This window comes from Myripristis murdjan, chromosome 6, assembly GCF_902150065.1.
Source record: "Myripristis murdjan chromosome 6, fMyrMur1.1, whole genome shotgun sequence".
In the NCBI taxonomy this organism is placed as follows: Eukaryota; Metazoa; Chordata; class Actinopteri; order Holocentriformes; family Holocentridae; genus Myripristis; species Myripristis murdjan.
The window spans coordinates 20,121,320-20,142,037 of record NC_043985.1 but is presented as its reverse complement, the minus strand read 5'-3'; the positions used below and the strand labels follow the sequence as shown (position 1 = coordinate 20,142,037).

Here is a 20,718-nt window from a genome sequence, read left to right as displayed (position 1 = left end):
GTCGACACTCAGTTTGCAATGTGACGGTGTCAAAGTGGGAGAGCACAGCGAGAGCAGAGGAAGCTTTCCTCAACGTGTTCACAGAGCACATCTGTCTCCGGCTTTCATGAGCACCACGTGTTGGGTTAAAATTTTGGCTCTCAGTTTCCACAGCACTTTTCCTCTCTAATTTCTCACCGGTTCCAGCACATTTCCTGTCAAGCCCTTTGTAAACCTCTGACTTTCTGTCTGATAAACAGAGAGAGGAAAAAACAGCAGCCACGTGAGCATAAAACAAAAAATGAGTGATGGGTGATGAGGTATTTGCTTTCATATTTTGGGGACTTTTGAAAATCGCATAATAATGCTGCCTTTAAGATTATCATGTGATTCTGACACAGCAATATAGTACTTAGTCATAGAAATGAAAATAATAATAATAATAATAATAATAATAATAATAATAATAATGGTAAATCTGACGCTGAGGAGACAGCTATGCCTATAAAGGACTTGTGGAAAAATTGTAGGAAATAAAACAATTGGCAAGTATTTCACAGCAAAACATTTCCTCACTGCTAAGATAATGTGAATTTGTTGGAGGAAAATGAACGAATAATCTGAATACATTATCAGTATGTGAAAGGAAATCTTACAGAAATTCAGACAATCTCCTCCATTCATGCTGCTACGAGCACATGACATGCCTGCAGCATGAGGATTAGGACAATCAGCTGAGCACAACTCAATACCACATTGTTCTTCACTGCTCACCGCTTGTTTTTCCTCCAACTCTCCTTGCAGCTTATCAGAGGAGGACAGAACCAAATCTCCCCCTACGCCTGCCAAACTTCAATCAATGGGAGTCCACTTCCCACTGTACACTGTACACAAGCCACCATGGTGGTGCCAAATATCAAAGCCCTTTGTGGCAGTTTTCTAGCCCTGTTTGTTTCAGACAAAGTTTAAAAAGTGCTTTGTAAAACAGATCAATTTTCAGGAGAAATAAACAAGGAGAAGGAATAAACGGAACGGCAATTAAGAAAATGAGCTCTGGGTCTGAGATAAGAGGGCACACTGCCGCCTTTGTTCACAGGTCACATCTGTATTTGACTGACAAAGGCAGCCACATAGCATACTGCTGTGTGAATGTATCAAAAAGGACGTGTGCCAGTCTGAACTCATCCTCTGTTCAGGCTCTCGCTCCCTCTGTGCTTCGCAGATAACAAACAGCACGCTACGCAGACACATCTCATCTACCATCAAAGGCTGAAGTGCTAGCTTGGACAACAAATTACTGGCAGGTCCCCTTCAAAACAAGGACACACACTGGCCATTACATGGATTTGTGGCTGTTGCTTCCCAGCTACCAATGCTCTGATTACCGGTGAAAACATGGAGAAACATGCAGCAGCCTTGTTAGCAATGCCTAACAATGTTCCTTTGTCACCTTGACAACCATTAATCACTGACACAAACTTCTATATGTGCCAGATGTGTTTAATGTTAATTTTCTTACTGGGATGCCTTCTTTGTAAAACATCTGACTTAGTTAAATAAAGCATGGCATGGGCAAAGCTGGGATATTAAAATGGCATCAAAACCCCAGCAGAGGCGTTTCCCCAAACAGCCACTGTGTAGTGAAAATCTGCACAGAAAGCGCTTTGAATACACCTTTAAACCCCGAGCAGCCACATCAGCAGCATCTTGCCTTTGAGAGGGGATTGGGAGGAGCAGAGACATTTAACCCCTCTCTGGTCTGTTCCCGACTTTCTGAGTTCATAACCAGCGTAAGACAGCTTAAAAAGCTCCTGCATCTGCTCACCTGGCAGTCACATGGACTAAGTTGAGCTTGCGAACAAAAGGAGATGGAGTGCAACACAAGAGCGCAGACATACATACTGTATTGACTCAAAGGCTGTGCACACATTGCACCTGGCAGCAAAGAACAAACACATGCATGATTTCCTTTCAGCTGTAACAGTTTGTGCTGCCTTAGGAAATAAACGTGTGGAAACAAACTGATTTTCAAATGCCAGAGTGATAATCATCTATTTGCCTTGAGTACTGTCTATATTTTATGGGGATACTGTACAAAGCTTCTCAAACCTTTGACCTTTTCTTTCATTTCTGTGTGAAATCAGATTTTATTTTAACAGTATCTGTCATTTTAATGATCTGTGACTATAAGGCTCACCTATATAGAGTGAGGAGTCTTTCTTCTTCACGTGATCGTCAATATAGGAGACACCCAAGGGCTGCACTGGGGTGGCACCTATTCCCAGCAGGACCTGAGCTCCAATCAGCAGCAGGTACATCATGTTGGTGTTGGCCTTGTTGGCACAGAATTTGTCCTCGTTCTGCTGGGCAGAACTGCTGCTGCTGTTAGAGCACACATCCCGACCAACGTCAGTCCTCCCCATTTCTACTATCTCATACTGATTCGTGAGAAACTCGGGCAGAGCTGAGAGAAGGGCGCCAAGTGCCATGACGATCCCTCCGCAGCCGATCAGACGAGGCCGATGGGCTTTGGCCCCGAAGTAGCTGACAAACAGGATCAGAGCCAGGTTTCCAATCTCAAAGCTGCTGGCTATCACCCCGACGTCAGCGCTCTGGAGGTTGAACCGCCGCTCCAGGGTGGTCAGAACACTCACCTGCAAACAACAACAACAAACAAACAAACTCAAAACAAAGATCACGCAATGCTAAATAGAGCAAAAATGCAGCAGAAACAGAAAACCTGCTATGTGATCGTCTAACGTTGACAACTGAAAAAGAAAATACACCTTATGATTTAACCAAATGCTATTTTAGTTTTGTAATCATGAGTCTTTTAATTACATATTTTACTACTCTGTAAGACATTATGTACATTAGGAAAACTTTCTTCAAGTGACACTAAAAACCATGGCTTTTCTTGTGGAATACACGCACTACCTACTCCTTCAGATGTTCCATATTGTAGCTGAGGTAAAATTTCCTCCTTGCCATAAGGCATTCCCCATGAAAAGCCACGACTCTGTTTCTGATTAGCTCGGCACAGCAATGTTTACTTCAATGGCTTTAGCAAGCCTCTCCCTTTTGCCTGCTCTTTTTTTTTAAACATAAAAGTTAGGATTAAACATTAACTTCTGACTGAGGCAAAGAGAGCAAATTGTCTCAACCCAATGTATGGTATTCTGTAACTTGGAGTTGTAATGCAGTTTGTCAGATATGATCCAAAGGTCAGTAATCAATATCTGTAAGGCAATGTTTATTTCAAAGGAAAAAAAAAACAAAACTTCTAGTATACACTTAAAACCTTAAAAAATAATCAATAGTTATCCAGCCTTGTTTATACACTTATAATTCATCATTAATTGCATGATGTTTCAGTAATAAATATAATGAATCTGCAGTTGAACGGAGCAGAGGTGCGGTAGCTGTAACTGATGTATCTGGGAACAATCTTCTGTACCATGTGAACCTAAATGTCATATTTTTACAGTCACGCTATTTTCAGATCTGATCCCAAACTGTCCTTGAAAGGGCAAAACAATTTTCCATTTCCTTGGCGATGCCCAACTGGCTAAGTTGAGGCTCTCTCTGATTGCTGCTCAGAGAAAAAGAACCCTGCCAACAAAAACAGCCTTTTCTCAAACCCTTATTAAAATGGCCTCAGTACCGAAACAATCAACTTGTGGTGTGGTGGTTGGAACTTTTCCGCATTACAACAAATGCTGAATGAAGTCAGTTTAGAGACGCATTATTATTTGCAATCTGAGGAAAAATCTGAGGAAAGGGAGGACATGACCATGGTGGCTCCTGCTGGCTCAGAGGGTTAGAGCTTACACAGTTAACATCTAGCCTCTGACCTTTGTGTTTACATCCTCACCGTCTCCCAACGTTTTCTGTTGCCTCTTGAAATACTGCATAAACTGACAAGACACAACTCTGAAAGTTTTGAGTTTCTGCATTCAAATTGGCTTTTTTCTACAGTACCATATGTCCTGAACCAAAAAAAGAACAGTCCTGTGCAATCTCAGGCCCCATTTACACCTGATATTAAAATGTGATTTGTATCTGTGCTGTACTTGCTACCTGAATAATCAAGCCAGATAATCAGTCCAGTCACACCCTTTGCATTCACACCTGTTTATTTACATGCATTATTGTTGCCTGCATTCTCTTTGCATTGTGATCAGATTTCACTTTTTTTCTGCACTATGCAAACCAAGATGGCAGGTTGGGAAGCACAACACAAACCAACATGGCAGGTGCAGGGTCATTAGATGGGTATCGTGCAGCCTGCATTTGCTTTTCTTTTGAGGTAGAAAGGTCCGTCTTTTACGTGGGAGGCAGAGAAGACAGCAGGTCACTTTGGCAGCAATAGTGTTTCCAGCTGCAACTGGTGGGAACGGACTGTGCTGGAGTACAGCTGGCTGGCAAACTTCAAAATGAGTCATGACGTTTCTACCCCTTGGGCAGTACTTTCTCAAAAATGCGTTCCCGTCGTACGGACTGCATTCACATCTGACTGACTTTGGCTTTGAGGTTCCATCACTGCGTTGTCTCCTCCTGTCCTGAGAGCCAACGCCAAGTCCAATGACACCATAGCTTGAGCTGTAAGCTGACTAACACTGGCTGTGGTGCAGCAGAGAGGTATCATCCAGTCCAATCCAGCCCAATCTCATCCCATTATCGGCAGGTCTCAGCTAGCAGTGTGACTGACAGCCTCTGCTCTTGGCTAAGCAGTGGAAAGACTTTGGGTGAGCTAAGCCCCGGCCCCCAGGTTCAACATGGCTGCACACAGCACTCCAGTATGTCTGATAACAGAAAAAAAAAAACGCAAAAGGAGAATATTTGACCCACACTGGTCAGCGGCCACAGCCAGGCTGTGTCCAGATGTCACTTCAAACCCAGCACTTAACAGTACAAAACATATCCAGTTATGTTTTCATCCACATAGTGTAGCTACATATTTTTTCATCAAACAAAATCATGACCTCCATTCACTTGCACTAATCATGTGTAGGCACAATCAGTTCCGGTTTCCACAGATGTAAATGCAGATTTTTTTAGAGGTGCATCGATACAATCTGCATTATTGAGATCAGCCCACCTCTCAAGTATTAATACTCTAATTGGCAATCAAAGCTATCCCAACACTGACACTATAATGGTGTTCACTTTAGTGCATTATAAGCTGTGATGTGAAGATGATGAATCGCTGAAATTTGTGAGGCTCACAGGTGTAGCACCTATTGTTTGGATTTTGTGTCTTTGCTGTGCCATTCAGTATTATGAAGTGTGTTCTTTCGCTAGTAACCTGTTGTGCTATTTCTGGAAGTCCATCAATAATCTGTTTTGTCAGTAAAATCAATGAAGTGTCTACAAAGAGAAGCTACATCAACTAACCTAATAACATTTTGTTAACCCATTTTGGCCTTTTTCCCATTAAATCGTATCTGTTTATCTTATTTTTTTGTCTGTAACCACTTTACCAATCACCACAACTACTGGAGAGATTATGCTTATGTGCATTTGGGAAAAGGTACAAAAAACTGACACATTTAATTCTTCAAACTGCAGAGCTAAACAAGACTGTGAATGCTGATGTGAGCACGGCTACAAACCTCAGGTTTGTATTAAGCCACCAACAGCAGTCGCCCATTTGACTTTAAGATGATCTTTCAAAGCTCATGCCACTGTAATTTGTTTGTGAATTCGTATTATTGTGATGGCACTGAAATGAGGCAGTGTAATCTTGTTTTTGTTTTTCTGAGCAGGTTTGAATTGAGCCTGCTGTACAGCATTTTTTTGAATCTGTGGCTGCTGGTTAATATGATTGACTTGTTCTTCTCTCTTTTCATCATAAGGAAGAAGGATGTCACTGTCCTATCATGAACCAGGCAGTTTGCATGCAACCAGCATTTGCAGCCTTTTTATAAATATAAAAAACCCAGAATACTAATATATGTGTTTTGAAATCAACAGCAATGACATTGTGTATGCCTGGCTGTATTTATTTTGTAGGGATACATACAGGAATATAGAAGATGCCCATTTATTTTGACATCAAAATAGAGTTTGAAAAAATTATTGTTTGATTTATGCCTTTGGACAGGCGTAGCAGAATATGAAGGAATCTGACAAGCTTTTAGTTAGCTATCACAGACTACAACATGCATATTACAATAGGCGGAGACGATTTTGACTTTTCAATGGTTGCTCTTTGAATCCAGCTGAACTCTGAGGACTCAGCCTCTGCAGGTAAAGACATGAAACGACAGCCTGTCACAAAACAGACACAACAATTAAAATGATAGAACTCAGACTGCAAAGCTACGATTAAACGAGCAATAGCTGCTGACTGGCTTGACATCACAATATCTGATTGGCTAATTGGGTTTCTTAGTGACATCACACCCTAGGAAATATGGGAGGCAAGCAAAACGCAGCAAGGGGAATTGACCTATCAGTAGTGTTGGGCTGACTGTGTCTACTTTATCAGAGTTCAGCAGCTGCATTGGGTGACAGAGAAACTACCTCTTAAACTGAAGGATGGTACTGAGCTGGGTATAGCAATTAACAATGTGGAGATCAATTGATGTATCTAAGGTGAACTAGTCCAAAATTATTGTTCATGTAACATATTTCTTATTTTCCCTACATTAGCATGCTGTTTTCATGGCTTAGGCTTTAGATGTTTGTACAAAATGGTCTCACACATAAATACATTCCCATGTTTAATCTGCTGGAGCAGAGAAGTCAAGTCCTATGATTCCTACAATTAGAAAGCCAGTGCTCCACTGGTGACAGAAGAGAGGGAGAGAGAGGAGGCTTCACTGTGAGGAGGCACAGAGAAAGAGATCCTATTAAATTGGAGAGCCATTTAGCTGGGGAAGTGTCAATCATCCTTGAGTGGCTATCATGAGGCTTCTTTTGGCATATTTTAGAGCAACAACTTGTACCAAGGTACTTTGATATCAAAATGCAGTGAAAAATGTGGGAAAGTGCCAACTGCACTTATTCTGGTGATTATTTTTTATTAGGGCAATTATAAGCAGCATGAGTGATCAGCTGCTTAAAATGTCCTGGATACTCTGGCTGGCTTTGAAAATGGTATCAATGATCCTCTTGTTTCCAAACAGAAGTTCAAGCTTAAAACAGAACAACAGCGCAACAGTGAGAATCATATAACCATATAACATAGAGGATAAAAATAATAATAAAAAATCTGTATCTTGGTTGCAAGAAAGAGATGACATTCTCTTCTCCAAGTGACATACTCTGAGGAAATTAGTTCACACACTGACAGAAATAAACCAGGCCAGAAAGCCTCACAGACCCAGAAACATCATTTGCACACCTCACCTGAAGCTCTTGAGTTTATTTTTCAAACCAACATCTTTCATTGTATTGTTTTAGATTGTTTTTTGTGGCATTTCTGTTTTAATAGACAGGTACAGTGGAGAAAAGGCAGACAGAGAAACAGGAGAGGCCCTAAATCAACTAGGTGTCCCAAACTAACACACTATGAGACAGCCACTGCCATTTCTCTGTTATGACTCGGAAATGAATGGAAAAATTGTTGAGAAATGAATTTTCATTAGTAAAAATATGCAAAGTACTCTAGATGCCTCATCGGTGCTGTGCTCTGCATGATGCCTGAGCCTCGGCAGGTCCACTTCAGAGTAGATAAGAAGTTCCACTCCAAATATGGCCAAGGCATTTCTGTTTAGTCTATTTGCTTGTCACACAGCTGTGGAAGCGCTAAATGTAGTCCCCGAATTATACACAATGTGAATGTAGAAATTAAAGGCTATTCTGGGATGCCTTTGGGGTTCTTGTTGGTTAGTGGGGTTCTTCAGGCAGCCTTTAGAGAGTATTTTGGACTAAGTTGGGGAGCTTACTTTGATGGATTGCTCCATAAAATGTACACAAAAGTCTCTGCATGCTTACAATGCAAACATTTATCCAGTGTTTTATTGTAATTAAATAACTGTGATGTATTAGGACACCTGTTACTCTGCTATGACAGACAGAGCATGCAGGTAACACTTAGATCAGTGGGTGATTACAAATTGGCTGGGGCCGGTGTTGCGGTGCATTAAAAATGAATTAGAAACAAATGGCACACACAGGCCACAGAATCAGATCCCACGACAATAATGCATGACAGAATGACAGCATTCAATCTTACCTGCAGGCTTTGTTTTACCTGGCAGGGTGCACTATCGGAGGTGGCAAGGGAGGCTCACCTAAGAGGGTTACTTATCTCGTTATGTCACACAGTGGCTCTCCTGCGTGTGTCATGGTGCCTGGTTTAGGGCTGTGCAGGGCTCAAGTGTAGCAGAAAGCCCAAACGCAAAGCCCACACTCCAGGTACAATGTGGCGCATGACTTAGCATTACATTATGCTGTATTTCTATGCATTACTCCTCGTTTATAAACACTAATGCCTCAGTGGCAGTTGCCCTGCAGCCTGCATGAACGGGCTGTTGCACTCACCAGGTATGCTCCAACAGTGCCTTGTGCCAACATGAGGGCGCATTCCGATATCAAGAATATCTTGATATTTGAGAAGCATGATGAGTTTTTGCGGAGGCCGTCTCGCTGGAGAATGTCCCCGCCGCTCCTGTCCGAGTCCCTGTGTTTTTTCACCTGCATCCTTCAACGAGTGGCCACTTTATTATAGCACTGCGAGAAACCAAAGACAGAGGATGACCGGCTGGCGCGGGGGATAAACATAGAAGACACTGGCACGTACAGTGTTTCCTTTTTCCCTGAAGACTACATTCGGTGCCCCTGTCGCACTGTCTCTTTGTTTCTCCTCTTTCCGTCCTCTTACATCTGACAATCTATGGCTGTAAAACACACGTCCAAACTCCACAGGGCTGTTCGTCGCCTGCAGCAGCACCTAAACATTGCCTCCTCGTCGACGCGCAGGAACATGTGAACTCCCAGACGGTGTTTGCAAAGGCACAAGTGAACCACGGGCGCGCAGTTTTCTATCAAATCGCATATTTTCACCAGCCGACCTTTTGCTCCATAGACGCGGGCTCAGGTTTGCTGCAGGTGATCTGAGCCTCTGGTTTGTTCCGCCGAGCGGCTTCTCGCCACGGAGCAACTACTGAACTGTCATGGTCCTTTGGTAGACGCACACTAGCGGCTGTCTGCGCTCCCACCTCTCTCTACTACTTGTGACTCAGATCCTCCTCTGTGGCCACATGCACAGCCCTAGTGGCGCTGTGCAGCATGCATCACTGCTCGCAGCTTGCCAGTGACCTCCCTCACTGGAAAATCACAACAGTTGTCCAACGGGAGGGCTTACTGCGTGTGTGTGTGTGTGTGTGTGTGTGTGTGTGTGTGTTGCTCAGTGATGAGGTTTATGTTGTATTTTGTGGCATTTATGGTGCTTCTATAATATCCCTACAGTAATCCTAGAGGGACTCATTGTGAGTGAATGGAAATTTTATAGCGACTTTATTACACTTCATAATATTTTTTTAATGTCCCTTGTTAAGTCTAACTGTAATTTTCCTCTAATAATAACAATAATGATGAAAATGGAAAAAAGAAAACATTTAAAATGCAGTGATAAAATATATAGGTTTGTCACACAGTGATAAAATACAAGAATACCAACAGATAAATATACATTTTAAAGGGCTATAATATTTGTATTTGTTGGTTTATTATTATAGGATGAGTGTGTTTGGTAAGGGTTGGCAGTGGCCCTTAAATGAACCAGTGGCTTCAGTGTAATGTAGCCACATAATGTGATGATGGTGGGGTTGAGCTGACCTCACCAGGACAACACAAACATGTTTAAACAAATGAGTCACTGTTAGGGTTTCCTCTCTCGTTTTGAGTTCTTTCCACATTCTGTGCTGGGTTTGGCATTGGAGCAGTTTGTGGCTGGACACAACCGGCAGCAAGTGGGCCAAGTGAAAGTCAGGGAGATGAGCTGGCAGCTGATGAACTACAGGACACACTTTAAACCAGAGACATCTATTAAAACTGGGAGAAAAAAAAAAAAAGGTTTAGGTTTAGGTTGATTCCCATGGGTTTACTTGTGGCTGGGTGTGGTGGATCTTTTCTATTCAGTACAGTATATCTGACATGAAATATTAATTGTTAACTATTAATTGCAGTGTGATGAGAGGAATCAAATGGTGAATAGAGGCAATGTTCCTGTGTTTGCACTGCACTCATATTAAATTTCAATAACAGTTTATTTTAACCTCCCATCCAACCCCGCCATGAAGTCCTAAGCCTCATAAACAGTATCTTAGCACATGCTTTTTTAACGCAGTATGGCATGGTGGTAAGCCCATATAAATATCATTAACATTTATATACATGTTTTAAAAGGTGAATTCATAATTTTGGAAAGCATGCCAAAACAAATGCAGTTCAGAAACTGTGAATTATAAATATTAAAGTTATCCTCATACATGTTAACCATCATGCTGCAGTGTGATAGAAAGCATTTTTTAACTGTGTATATACTTCCTATAAATGCACATTTCACACATTTCGGATGATTTCAAACTGTCAAGTTTCTGTTTCAAAACGTTGATATTAGCAGGTGGAGCTTATAGAGCAAATTCTGGAATTTTAAGTTTCACTTTCCTCTTCAGGGCTGAGAGCTTAAGTTTCTGATCTGACAGGAAACATAACGGCACCTCTCTCACTCTTTTGAGCTGAAGCAATCTTTTTTTTTCCTTTTTTCTTTCTTTCTTTTTTTTTTTTTTTTTTTTAAGTTAAGTTGCAGCCCTGCTAGTATTTGTGACAGGTAACTCTATACGCATGGGAAACACTGGTTTGCGTTTATTGGGAATTTTGTGGCGTGGCATGTTACTGTCTGAATATGAACTCTTGTTTCGTTTTTTTTGTTGCTTTTTCCCCCCTCTCGGCTGCTTGTTAATGAATGGGAATACAGGGTTCGTTTGAAAAATAGCAGGCCTCATACAGACTATATTGCAGTGTAAAACCAGAACGCTAGTTAAAACTAGAAATTATCACTGCTTGATTTAACAGTAGGCTATGAGTCAGGGTTCCCTCCTATTTTCAAACTGTGGACTGGCAAGTGCCCAGTGCAAAATAATCATTAAAAGTAGACACCCACTCCCTCCCAGCCTGCGGTCCCACGCAAAAATAATGCCCACGTACTGAATATGCATGTTCCCTCTTACATTCAGCTTGGAAAACAAACAAACACAGAAAAAGAATCTCCTAAATCAGACAAACTGCTTCAAATGATGTGGCTTGTCTGTAGACTGTGACACACTGTTGACCTCACAAGGCATCCAAGTGCCAAAACTGAAAGAAGTATGTAAATATTTAAACCTGTGTGGACGGTGTTCTGAGAAATGTAAATCTAATGTGGAGTTTTGGGCTAGTGTGTTGCTTTCAAAAGGATCGCTTGAAGCTGAACAAAGAAAAATGATTCTAAGCCTCTATAATCAGTCGCTGCTTCTCTCTCTCTCTCTCTCTCTCTCTCTCTCTCTCTCTCTCTCTCTCTCTCTCTCTCTCTCTCTCTGTGTATGTGTGTGTGTGTGCACTGTATTCACTGAGCAACATAGTGGGTATTATTCTGTAACAGTAACTCAATTGCTTTGCTGCATTCAGTTCCTCAGTTATAATTCTGTTAACTTTTGGACAGCGGTCAACAAAGGTTATGAATTGTATTTTTCATCTCTCTCTCTCTCTCTCTCTCTCTCTCTCTCTCTCTCTTTCTCCATTTACTGTGCAGTCAGTGGCATAACTGAAGGAAAAAAAAGTTCTGAACATGTTGCACACACAGAGTCTGCAAACAGACAGTGTTATGACAAAAAACAAAGTCGAATGAGTGATCTGGTAATAAAAATGCACTGAATTCAGTCTCAAAATTGTGATATGATGTACCGTGTGTTACCTGCCACAACAGGCAGCAACTGTAGGTCAGTGTTGTATCTAAATTTAGTATCGAAAATGATCAGATTTAGATAAAGTCTGTTGCTGTGAAGGAACAAATGACAGAATGAGATAAGTATGATTAAGACCATGCTGTAGAGGGAGGTGCATGTGTGTGTGTGTGTGTGTGTGTGTGTGTGTGTGGGAAAGAGAGAGACAGCTTGTATAAGTCTGGCCATCTCTTGTGCACTGTATGTATCGTTTCTGAAAGTGTGTGTGCATGACAGTGTGTGTGTGTGTGTGTGTGTGTGTGTGTGTACTACTGTTTACATACTGTAGACATGCTGGGACATGAGTCAGGTTGTAAAAGACAGTGGGCGGAGATGGATCGGACCGGTGCCAGGAATGTATGAATGGAAAAGCCTGCAGAGCATTGTTCTGTCCTGTGAAACAGCTGTTATTTATAGGGTTTGGAAAAGGGTGGACTGCAGAAGACAAGCCCAGCCCTTCTGCTGGGAGACATAGGGAAATGGGAAAGGGAGGAGAAATAAGTGGGAATACCAGCTTTGCTTGGCAGTAACAATAAACACCAAGGGTGTCACCTGTGCTACAAATCACTGTAATTAACAATGTTAAACAATGGCAAAACTTCATTAAGTTATGAGAACAGAACCACCTTGAAAAACAAAGTTCATATTGTGTTCAGTCACTTCAGTGTGCTTCTTGTAAAATTACTAAACAATAACTACCACTATGAACAATAAAAACACGTCTTTATTCATACTAACCCGTTATGTAATTCAGATAGCCCATCAGAGAGCAGCTCAGCTCTAGCTCACTGCACTCTAAGCTGAATGATCAATATTGTATAAAAGCGAAATGTATAACATGGTGCTTGCTGTGTAATTGACATTTATGCTTTTATGGCTTTTGATCAAAGAAAATACAGCCACCCTATGATGCTGTACCTAGATTGTGATTTAACCTGTGTGTATAGTTTAATATTCTTCAATATGGTGACAAAACATGTATCACCACAGCATGGATAGTGCTGGAGTGCATCTGTCACAGATGTCATGACAAAGAAGAAGTGTGCCTAGTGCTATTTGTTGAGTAGCATTTTTTAGACAAAAAAAAAAAAAAAAAACATATGTTAAGGAAGGTTGCTTGTACACCACAATGTGTGAGTAGCAACTGTGCAAATATTGAATATAGTGAGGTTGGAGATAATTTAAAAAATGTATTTCATTCTGAGTTGGGCAAAAAGTGTCCAGAATCTTCCTATTTTAAATAGGAAAAATGATCTTTAAATGCTCATTCTGCATGTTATTAGATAGATAGATAGATAGATAGATGATGTCTTCTAGGATTTAAGAGTGCCTCAAGCGCTCACTAACATGTCCCGACACAGTCTTGTTCTCATTGCTTTGAAATATGAAAATCCTGGATGTGTCCCGTATTTTTTTTTTTTTTTTTTTTTTTGCATAGCTTTTCACATAGTGCATAGCAGGCTATAACATGCAATTTGGGCAAAAATAGACAAAATGAGGTGATGAGGGCAACTTATGACAGCCTTAATACTCAGTATGTTCAGTCGACAGCGGTAGGGCCTACAAGTATCAGATGAATTACTAGTCTTTACATTTCTGCAAAATATCGAATATTAAAACAGTCTTACAGAATGTATTTGTCCCTATCACTTTTGGGCATATCTCATTATTTTAAAAACATACAAGCCTAGTCAACTTGATTATTTGTAAATGTTATCCTCAAGAGACCTTTTTCAGCCTTAAAACAAATGCAAAGTTGATTTTGTCATATGTTCTTGTAGGATAAAGCTCAGTCAGTTCAATTGAAAAGTACAAATTGCCTTCAGTTCAATGATTCGATACATAAACAAAAGCAGAAGCGGGTGACGAGATTTCATCAAATGCTGCAAGGCTACAATTCTGGTGTAGGTTTTGTCTGTGAAGGTCCCACAAAACATAAACAGTAAAGAATGAGCAATAACCGAACAAGGCCTTTCTCTGAGAACAGCCGCATTGGGCATCAGACAGCGAGCGCTGTCTTTATAAAGCGAACAGAAGATCTTTACTTAACCTTAAAATGACCGTCATGTTTGTAAGGTTACCACAGAACCTCATCTCCAGCTTTAAGTCCACAACAATAACAGAAAGTCCCTCTGTACTGTGCTACTGCCCATACCCTCCCAGAGCTGTTGCCATGGTAACTGCTGTGGCATAAGAGCCAGGCTGAAGATTTTCAGGTGCATGCTGAGATTTTATGACAGATGAGAAGAAGAGTAAACATTTGACCGTTAAACATCCTCCCGTCAAAACACATGCACGCCTGCGTCGAGCGATCTTTATGGCCTGTTCTGACTAAAGTAGCACCGAGGAGAGGAGACAGTCAGAAACAGAGGAATCCAGATGTCTGCCATGTGCACGCCATATCTGAATTTGTGTTTGAGGTTACCATGGTGGCACAGAGACAAACATGTGCTTGACAGCTGCAGTTAGAGTTGGATAAGACAAGGACAGACTGGTCCTGTTTTTTTCACATAGTACTCTTTACTTGAGCTGAACCCCCCTGTGGGACCACTAGTGCAATGAGCCGTGCAGAACGTAGACGCTGTTGGTGTGCCACGGTAATTTTTAAGGTCTTTCCACATTGTAAGAATGTAAGAAAACAAAACTACTGTTCATAAGGAAAGAAGTGCATAAAGAGGCTGTGTTGGGTAATGCACAGTGGAATGCACAGTGTCAGCAACCATGGATGAACATCCACATGCACAACACTGTCAGTTTATTATCTCTATTACCTATTGCACCTCTGTGTAACAATCAGCATTGTATTAAATTGTCCAAATGTCTAATAATGTATCGAGTGAAGAACCACAAGCAACATACTATTATTTCACTATTTCCTCAATATCAGTGTTCAGAGATCTTTAAATAATAAATTCACATCTTGGAATTAAATGTTTCTATAGGGATGGAGTGCAGTTATGGCATCAAAGAGCATCTGGCAAAAACTGTTATGCACTTTCCATCTTTTAAAAAATTTAACCGTGAGAAGTTCATTTTTAAGAAGTATCACCACCCAAGCATGAAGTGTATTTCAAAGATAAAGGGCAAATGTGTGTAAATCGATTTTGAAACATTAAAATTCCAGGCTCACAAAATGATCAGTGAGATGACTGAGGTTACCTCTTTTGTTCTGCCGTGTCCATAAATAAGTCAGAATGTTAAAGAGACAAGTGAGAGACGGCGTTCATTCATTTTAAAGGATATGGCCTTGGATTGAAACCGGTTTTCCACGAATTCCATCGCGTGTTGAGGCAATGACAGCTTCCCTGTTCGTTCTGGGCCCGGAGCTGTCTCCTTCAGACCGATGCTTAGCCAATTTGGCCTCAGGCGCTACATCACCTAGCGTTCCATAGCTGAGCTGGAATTTCACCTGCAGCGACTGGCCTCTCAAAATAACAGTGCTCACACAGAGTCAACCTAACTCCAGGACTGCAAGATATCGGTGGAAAACCCCCACTAACTGTTCCACCTTTCTAACTTCCCACAGTACCACTGTCTCCCTCAGATAATCATTTTGCAATCATAGCAGGTTAGCAATGACTTAAGTGCACACAGTTGCAATTTCAGCAATATTCTCTTTCTGTTCCTTTGCCAAGCGAAACAATAGAGAGACTTGTTCAAACATGTTTTAAGGCACTACTGTTAGCAGTAATGTTGCCATCTAATTAAGAGCCATCTGTGCTAAGTGGGTTTGGTTTGATTTAGTGAACTGCATTTTTAGATGACTTCACTCTGCAGCTCTAGTGCTTCATAACCGGCTGTAATAGTTTCTTCTCTCAATAGGGGAAGCCTGAGGTTTCATTCATTTGTTGTAATACTGGCAATAGATGTGGTGATGAGGGGTCACACTGGCCCACCACTATCTAATTCCACACTCCACCACTCCACTTGCAAGCAATTACAGAGAGTGACCAAGAAGTGAAAGCTATGTCTTAATCTCAGACATCGGCAGAGATCTTCAGGGCACATAAATGCTGCATGATTTCAAGGACAGTCAAATGGCATTTGCAGCTTCAATGGGAGTTACTAAAAATGTCAAGAAGCACTTTTTTGTGATTGTGGCCCATCTAAAAATAGTGCTCTGCTTTTCCTTCTACGCTGAAACTGTTTCATAGTGGGGCTCTGCTGTCTATTTTTACACCGGTATCAATAGAGAGGGCAGCATGTGATTTTAAAATAGCGTAATATCGTCTGCACTGCCGGGGAGAGTGTTTCAAACATAGCATGTGTGAAGCAACATGGTCTAGTTTCCTCCCCAGGGGTAAATAAAGCCATGGGATACAGTGCTTATTTCCAAATGCAACCGTGGTGATGGAGAGCCTGCTGTTCACTCAGCCTTGCTGTAAATGTTGGAGCCCAGCTCTTTCTTGGAACATGTGATGTCAGGCCACAGTCAAAAACACCTTACAACAGAGAGTCGCTCCACCCAACCAGGGTGGTGTATCGCCCAAATGTGTGTGTGACTGTTTGCTGACATGAGAGCTGCAGCTTTGTGGCTTGATGACTGTGTTTTTAAAGGCAAGCCCAACCCTCTCCATGAGCATGACATACCACACAGGCGGCAGTGACAGTGAAACCTGCACGCATTCAAGCTGAGGAAAAAATGCAAAGCCGCCAAAGCCAGACAGACAAGTCAGATGGCATGCACAAAGAGCCAGAGAAGAACTGCAATAGGCTTGCAGAGCATTGGGGGAAAATACCCATCAACAGGCTCAAGTTACAAGTGGAGTGAGATGGGAACAATTGTCAGGGCCACACAGACAGCCTGAGGGATCTGCTGACAGGACATTTCAGACACCAACTTGTCACAGGTTTTTCATGCTGGCCTCCACCCCTCTGTCTGTGTCACATCAACATTTTCAAACATGAACAACTCATTCCCAAAGCGAGAAACCACAGGCAGCACTCAATGATGTCATCAAAAAACACACAACCTGGGGTTAACGCCACTGGGAGGCTAACTTTGTTGACTCATAAAATCCAGGTTTGACATTTTACACCCACAAGCTTCATTTTATAGTAATGATGTGAACAAGGAAATGTAGCCATCTTAAAATGCCCTGCAGTGCTCTTCCTATAACATTTTCTGTCTGTTTTCAATTAATTCTCAGCAGAGATGTGTGTGACATCACAGACTACATAGGACAAACCCTTTACCCTAAAAATTTGTACTTGCAAAATGAAATCTCCTGAGGAGTGTGGAAAACACATCAACCTTCTTGTTGATGTGTTTGTGACCAATTTTTTGCAACCCTCTTCATCAAAGTTACCTGTCCCAGACTGAAAAGGTGCAAATTACAAAAAAAATAAATAAAGGCAACAAGAATGCTTTTACTGGGAGAAGAGTATTTTTTTCAGCTTGTATTTTGTACTCTTGAAATTTGAATTATAACAGGCTCATAATCCCTTTAATTAAAGCCTTTCTGTTCTGGCTCAGCTAGAACTGGCAAGTAAGGAGCAACAGACTCATAAATCAAATGTCACCATCCTGGACTTAAAGGGGAACTTAAAGAAAATCTTTGTTTGAGATGGGTGGAATTATCCAGAGGATGGGATTTGACAAACAACCCCTGGGAAAAATGGTAACCAGCACTACTCACGCAATACAATTTTAAGGCATGAAACACTATGTAGTAATGATGAAAATGTTTTTAAGGCTCCATGCCCTCAGTCAGCAGATTTCATCATACCTTTTGCAGGAGAGATATTTTAGTCACTGACATTTTGATTGTCAGTGTTTGGCGTGTGGTGGGCTGATAATTCATTTTGAAAAGCTGACTAATTAGGCACTACATCCAAAAGGCTCTCTGTCACTGGAGGCTGTCCAGAGTTATGATGATTCTGTGCAACTGAAGAGATAATTCACTTGCAAATTTTTGCTCAGCACAGCATTAAGATATGGATGGAACTTTTCTGGCTTCGCTGCCGTTCCTACGTACTGTTGGCTATTCTCAGTCTCGATCAATCTCTCAATTCTCTCAATACATTCCTCAAACTGATAATGCTATAAATGTTTGATATGATTCTGAATACAGTTTAAGTCATATCCTTGATCAAAACATAGACTGAAAGACACCTAGTCAACACAGAGCTTTAAAACCTGCGGATGGTGATGCTCCTCTCTCTCCCTCTCAGAGCAGAAAAGTCAAGCACGACTGTCAGCCCGATCCATCTGAGGCCCATTTACATAAAGTTATGTAAATAAACAGGAAGCCGCTGCTCAGTGTGCGAGAACCTTCCTGCTTCCACAATCTGCGGTGTGACAGGAGTAATCTGTTTCTCCCCTGCCTCCTCTTATCTGCAGTGGCATAAACTCTCCTCACGTTTATCTCATTAAAATACAGAAAATGCCTTTACTGATATCGTTAAATGCGGTCCTGTGTATTTTCTAGTTGCTGTTTTGACAAATTAAAATGTATACAGGCTAAATGAGAATTGTGTTTTAAATACATGCTAAATAAATGTCACTCTGACCAGAACCAGAGGAAAGTATCACTGTGTACACAGCATCTGCGACCTATGATTTTATTACTATTGTTATTGCTATACTAACACTGATGGTATAAAAGCTCTTTCTCTTTTACCGTTTCTCTGTGAAATTAATAGGTTGAAGGAAAACTCTGACGTTTGTTTTTATCACAGTGATCCGTGCACTGATGATGATATGGGAGGATCCAGCACAAATGAACTTCTCCTGAAACCCCTCTCGTTTGTTTTTCTAAATTCCAAACCAGGTATTTCAAATACACGACTCACTGTGTGAATAAGACAGCTTCAGAGTTGCTGTAAGGTTTTTTTTTTTTTTTTTTTTCCCACTGTGACGGAGCCAGGCTAATGACTCCCACAGACTGCAAGTCTTTATGCTAAGCTAACATGAAATGCTAACCCTTGGAGTAGAACCACCAGATGTACAGAGGTGGAAATGGTATCAACATCTTGTCTCAGTCTGGGTAAGTTGGGAAAAGGAAATTTCGCCCAAATTGCTTGAGTTTGTGTGGACTTTAGTCTTGCGATATCATCTCACCATGATCATCTGTGATGCTTTCAGGTGAAAGACTATGTTTTAACATTGTGTTGCCTTGTCTGCACTGTCTGCAAGAGTGGTTTAGACAAAGACAGTCAATACCACTCTTACCCTGGAGCAAAAACCGAGAGGAAACATGGGAATGATGGGAGGGACATTATGGGTAATCCTGAGGACCATTTAGGGACCATTACAAACCACTTACCATATTTATTCCATGAAATATTCATTCAGTACCTCTCCCACTAAGCGCACAACCGTTCCTGAAGCCAAACTGCAGTGTAAAAGCAACATGTGAACATATGGTTGCTTGACAAACTCAGTCGCGTTGGAACAAACAGCCTGGGAAACACTTATTTTTTTCTTTGCAAAATGGTATCAGCTTGTGACATGCCATTGCATTTTTTGCATAGGAAGTTTGATTGATATAATGGCATCTGGACAAATACTCAAACTTGTCGTGTTTTCTTTTGATGCTGCAAACTAAACACATAGTTTAGCACAAGAAAGAATAGCCTTTGTTTAATTATTGCTCTACATCAATTTCATACTTTTGGGCTGTGGCGCTTCCTCCTCTATTACTGGCATCGGAGCATTATTTCAATAGTATATGGAAGGTGGTGTGCCCGGGTCTTTTGTCCCCATCCTGTAATTCTGAAGCTGCTGGTTTGAAAGCTTCCTTCCTGTCTGGGAAATGACATGCTAATGGGCTGCTCTTCCCCTTTTTACAGTGCTACATCACAGCTGTCTAATGAGTGCATCAGTGTATAAGTGGCAGCCGATGATGGATGCCTTCAGTGTTATCAGCTGCAGACAACTCATAACAGTGATCTGAAAAAAAAAAGCTCATTAGCTTTCGCTTGAGACTGTAATGTTTTGTCTATGGCTGTCTAAAGTAACATACAAGTTTTTATGCAGCGTCTATTTGTTCTAAAAATATTCCCAAGGGCTAATCAATGTACAGAATATAAAAAGATAAATAAAAGAGCAAATGTCCTTAAGTCTCATGATGTTATGGTTAATATCAGCTGTTTCTCTTAAGTCAGATGTGTGAGCATCTTAATACCGTCTTAACATAATTATAACAGAACTATCTCTGGGATGGAGGCCATGTAATGTTGATTTAGCTCAGTGTAATGCTGAATTTATTACAGTCAAATATTGACAAAATTTCCTTTGCTTATAACTTCTTTGCTGATTTTGTCAGCTTATCGCCTTGATCTGTTCTTGTTTGTTTAGTTAGACATTAATAAAGACGGTTAACTGGACGAGTAACTGTGTGACGAGTAACTGTTCTTGCGCTGTGTGTGTTTAGTTCCTTACCGGACCCATACTGAGAAAATGATATAAAAGTGTCTGATTCAGGTGTAACTACTTAACTTTATTACCTTTACTAAGCATTGATTATGGGCTTATTGAGGAAAAACTCCTAACTAATAGTTTACAGAAGGCATTCAAAATGATGAGCTATTAAGTAGATAATAATACCCAGTACAGAGCTAATAAATTACTAAAACTCACATGTACCCTAAAATAAAATGTTGCCCAAATTTTATTACATGGACATCTTTTTGAAAGTGATTTAATCTATGTTCAATGTTTAATGTTTAATTAATGTGATTTAATTTATGTTCAATTTTCTCTTATTTTCTCTTTTTATTAATGTGCACTATGCAAAATTCTTGAGGGTTCATTTGAGTAAGGACCTTTTACACTAAACTGACAAATAAATAAATAAATAAA

General features: G+C 40.8%; 1 protein-coding gene across 1 annotated transcript in view; it reads right to left on the bottom strand.

The window, feature by feature from the left end:
- The window catches only part of slco3a1a (solute carrier organic anion transporter family member 3A1a), a 36,654-nt gene extending 27,485 nt beyond the window's left edge, over positions 1–9,169 (bottom strand). Inside the window, exons 1-2 of the mRNA XM_030054349.1 lie at positions 8,473–9,169; positions 2,177–2,633 (exon numbers count right to left, since the gene is read on the bottom strand). Of these exons, the coding sequence (XP_029910209.1) occupies positions 2,177–2,633; positions 8,473–8,631 (616 nt within the window). The 5' untranslated portion in view covers positions 8,632–9,169. The remainder of the gene's footprint in view (positions 1–2,176; positions 2,634–8,472) is intronic.
- Positions 9,170–20,718: the final 11,549 nt, after the last annotated feature.